The sequence below is a fragment of the Dreissena polymorpha genome, chromosome 5, assembly GCF_020536995.1.
Source record: "Dreissena polymorpha isolate Duluth1 chromosome 5, UMN_Dpol_1.0, whole genome shotgun sequence".
Lineage (NCBI taxonomy): Eukaryota > Metazoa > Mollusca > Bivalvia > Myida > Dreissenidae > Dreissena > Dreissena polymorpha.
The window spans coordinates 12,932,329-12,936,980 of record NC_068359.1 but is presented as its reverse complement, the minus strand read 5'-3'; the positions used below and the strand labels follow the sequence as shown (position 1 = coordinate 12,936,980).

General features: G+C 39.5%; 1 protein-coding gene across 1 annotated transcript; it reads right to left on the bottom strand.

The window, feature by feature from the left end:
• Nucleotides 1–2,377: 2,377 nt before the first annotated feature.
• On the bottom strand, nt 2,378–3,976 carry LOC127881441 (uncharacterized). Its single transcript, XM_052429336.1, has one exon. The coding sequence runs from the start codon at nt 3,974–3,976 to the stop codon at nt 2,378–2,380; it is 1,599 nt and encodes a 532-aa protein (XP_052285296.1).
• Between the last annotated feature and the right edge of the window lie 676 nt (nt 3,977–4,652).

The following is a 4,652-nucleotide window of genomic DNA, read 5'->3' as shown; positions in this document are numbered from 1 at the left end:
TGATGATTACACATGTACCGAAAAGAAATCTTCTGGTTTCATATTGATGTCTAACTTGAAGTTAAACGTTATCTACAAATCTGCAATCCTGTTGGAAGTGATACAGATTATAATGATATAGAATCTTAAAATTGATAGACATTTTACTCCATTGTTCAAATTTTGAATAGTTTTAAACATATATATACACCCTTGTCAATATATATATATATATATATATATATATATATATATATATATATATATATATATATAAATTATTATGAAAATTAATTAATGTGTACTCGGTTTATTAATGCTAGAATAATCTTTCATAAGTGTGTCGAGGGCAGCAATATTGGTAATAAATGGTTAAACAGTTCCGTAACACCGTTTAAAAAACAGTCGACAGGCGATATTATTACAGCGATATTTGAACAGTACACATATCATGCGTCGCCGCGACTGTCGAGCAAAATATCGAGTATCGCTTCGTGTGTCTAGTGTCGCGGCCTGAAATTAAACCGCGATACACGAGATTCGGATAATATGGGCGATATTTGAATAATACAATATCGTGCGTCGCCGCGACTGTCGCGCAAAATACCGTGCGTCGCTTTGTTTGTCTAGTGTCGCCCTTTGAACGCGAGACACGACACACGAAGCGATACACGATATTTTTCGCGACAGTCGCGGCGACGCACGTTATATTTAACACGATATATCGCCTTTTGGGATACCTACACAAGGGCGATAAATCGTGTTGAATATATCCAGCGTCGCCGCGAATGTCGCGAAAAATATCGTGCGTCGCCGCGACTGTCGCGAAAAATATCGTGTTCGCTTCGTGTGTCTAGTGTCGCCCTTGATGAAAGAAAAGCGAGATTATAGATTGCACTATCCGGATTCCGTGATTTAACCCCCCAATGATGAGGATTGCTTGTTCAAGTCGGTGACAACCGTTGTAATTATGTGTTATTAGTTGCTTGTGTATTTGTGCGGCCTATCAAGTATATTTGTTTGTGCGTAAAACTGTTTGGAAATTCGTTCCTGGCTACAAATCGAGGACGACATGTATTAATTGTTTTCTCTGCGGCTGAAGTTTCACTTTGTTTATATTAAAGAGCCTCACAATGGGAAAACGGGGCTAAATGCATGTGCGTGAAGATTTGTTCCAGATTGGGATTCGCAGTCCGCACAGGCTAATCGGGAACTACAATTTCCGCCTAAACTGGATTTCCCCCCCCCCCCCAAAAAAAAAACTTTCTTCAAACGAAAAAAAACATTTAAATTTGTTCTTATTAGCCTGTGTGTTCACAGGCTAATTTTGGACGAGAGTTTACGCTCATACATTAAGCTGCGTTTTCCCAGAGCTCATTTTGCTGCTCAATTGTGTAAGTCTGCTATATACTTTCCAAATATCTTTATTTCGCTAAAATTTTTACTAATTTTGGACAAACAAACACTTTTAATGGGTACTTTATAAATGTTAAGGTGTATTGTTGTGCGATCAGTAATATAATGTTATAAACGATCAGTCGTGTGGATAGACTTCACGCGTCTCGGATTTCAAGTCAATGTCTTTTTTCCATTACGAATGATTGCTTTGATTTATGAGATCTAGTAAGATATGGTAAATAGGGTTAGCGAACAATGACGGGTTTGACCCTGCAACACGATGACAAAACTAACCTAATGTGCGTGTCAACCTGTTGAATAGTATAAATATTGCATATACTTGCTTTAAGGCAAGGCACACTTGCAAAAAATGTTTTAGTATACGTAAAATATTAAATCGCGTGCCTTCTCAAATTATACAACAGTGCAATTATAAAGCAATTAACTACATATTAACACTTAAACTGAAATTATATTTATATTTTATTTGATATATACATAAATTTGATTTACTCACTGAAGACTTAAAAATTCAAAAGAAAAACTTGCTTTCTATTAATAATAAACAAACAAGCTCAACTAAAATTTGAGTCGCGTAGTGCGATATTGGGTCTTATGCTTAAACGGCAAGCGTAGATCCAGACTAGCCTGGTCAGGAGCTCACCGGTCCGCTTAAATGTCACGCAAGGTTTCGTAGTCTTATTTGATGACAGTTTTACTCCTAAAAAATGTGTACTGATGCAGAGGCAGAACTGAAGCTCAAATGTTATAATTTGTCCTTAGGCTTATTTTCGCACAACGCTTGCCATTCGTATGGTGTGTACAACATTGCGAACTGACTTCTACCCATGCTAATCTTTGAAAAAATCATGATATAAAATCATCTTAACAATTTAAATTATCCAATCCACTCGATTTATTTTTAACAAAACTTAACAACAACCCTAATGCTACAATCAGGTTATCAAATATCACAGACACATCTCTCAGTACTTAGACATCATATTTTAAACACCTCCAGGACGTTCTGCATGTGTTTGCTTCGCCCTCCGCCACTAGAGAGGGTCGACACAAGCATCTGGTCTTCCATCACCGTAAGCGCCACAGCCTGTGGGTTAATGATGCCGGTAAGGACGGCAAAAAGCAGAACACCGTCCGGCGACACCTTAAGGACGTTGTGAGAGGCAAAACCGCATACGTATATGTTGCCGTTGATATCAAGACAAAGCCCGGTTGGGTTTCGTAACTCGTTGTTACGGAAAATAAATTTCGGTTGCGAGTCGATTTTAACGCCCGTGAGTACCAGAGCCGTCAGCGTGTGGAGCGTGTAGTCAGTGACGTACAGTTCGTTCTGATCGCGGTTGGTTTGAACGTGCTGCGGGTCTGTGAATAGAAGCTCGCCGCGGTGGTTGTGACGTAATGATGCCACCTCTTCGCCGGCCTTTGTGACTATTTTAACGTAACCGCCTTTGACCGTAACCACAATAAAGCCTTCAATAGCGCAAATACCATAGCATATATTGCTTGTTTTGATTAATCTCTCCGCACAAAGGTTGTTGTTGCGTACCTTTACGATAACGATCTTATCGTTGTCTGGAACTGTAACGGCCACCGTTAAAGAATCCACAAGCGTCATGTCCCATATTTGGCTGGTGAAAACGTACTGCGTAATTATTACCCCGTCTTGATGCACCAATAGCAGCTTGTTGTTACTTCGGTCAAGAGTTATAAAGTGGTTATTGTTAAGAGAACATATGGATGTTATCATAGGCTCATCCTGATCGTCCTTCCGGTGCATGCGAATTTCATGGAGCTTCTGTGCATGCTCAGTTGAGTTTAGCCGGAATGTGGTCTGTGTCGGTTGTTTGGTCATTCTAGTCGACGTTGTCGAAGTTGTTGAAACGATGCTTGCACGTCTCGACATCTCTGCGTTCCTTGTCTCACGATCGTCAAACAGGTCGTCATTCTCGTGGGTTACTTCTACTTTGCCAATGACACCGGGGGATGTGTTAAGGGCATCGGAAACATTGCGGTCTATGGCGAGATCATAATGTACGGGTTGCAGTCGGCTGTGAATACGCTGGAGTGTGTACTTGTACTCGTTACATCTTTGTCGTGCAGCGTTCACTTTGTGAATTGTCTGAGGAGTGATGTATTCCCTTTTCATCCCTTGCGATAGGTCCTTGGACATTTCAATGGCGTTGAATATATTTTCACACTCTTCGATTTTTGCGTCGATCTGCGTATTTTCCGACTGCTGCGCGTACTCCAATTCTGCCGTAATGTGACGTTCGAAGTCGTCTGCAAGACGTTTAAGGCGGTCTCGAAACAAAGACACTTTACGCTGGCATTCAACTTTCTCCGACTCGTTTTGCATTTTCAGATCAAAGAACATCTTCTTCAATGTCAAAGACGTGTCACTCAAACTGTCCATCACTACCAATATGTTATCGATTTCGCGTAACTGCGTTTTCTCGTTAAAGTTCATAGAGGTCAAATTAGAGTCAAGGTTGTATCCCGATGACCTTGCACTAGTTTCCCGCTCGCGAGGGTTTAGGTCCCCGATTGGACGAACCTCGTGGGTCTTCGTTAGTTTCATAGTCTGATGAAACTGGTTACACACTTTACAAAACGCCTCGCGACAAAACGGACACCAGAACGAAGCGACCAACGATCTTGACCTTGTTTTACACGGGTCACAAAAAGTTGCCGCCATTTTTAATTGTTTGCCAGGTTATTGTAAAATGTGTCTTTTAAATATACAACGTTACCTTTTGACTCCTCTTTCCGCATGTATATTAACACGGAATATATTGCAGACATTTTCTTAAATAATAATGTTCGGCGTAAGTTTTCATATCGTCTTTTATCATTTTCCTTTTTTCAGATTGAAACAAACGTACAGAAACAGCTTCTAATTTAATTGTGTTATATATTAACGATAAAATAGTAACAGTCATTATCCGCCGTCAATCTTTTTTAATACGTGCAGATTAAAGTAATGTATCCAAACATTTAAAAAGCTTTTAACAAACGAAATTTATACTAAGTTTACTAAAATCTTTTGTTCGAAGCCCAATCAGTTGAAACGCTATTAAATGGATCAATAGTGTGAGTGTATGATATCATATTTCCTTTAATCGTATTGTTCAACGTTGACGTTAATTTATCGGTCGGGAGCGAAACAGAAATAGAGATCGCCTTGCCAGTCTAATATACGTAATATGTAATAGCATACTTTGGTTTATATCATAAAAGAAGTCATGCAACCGGTA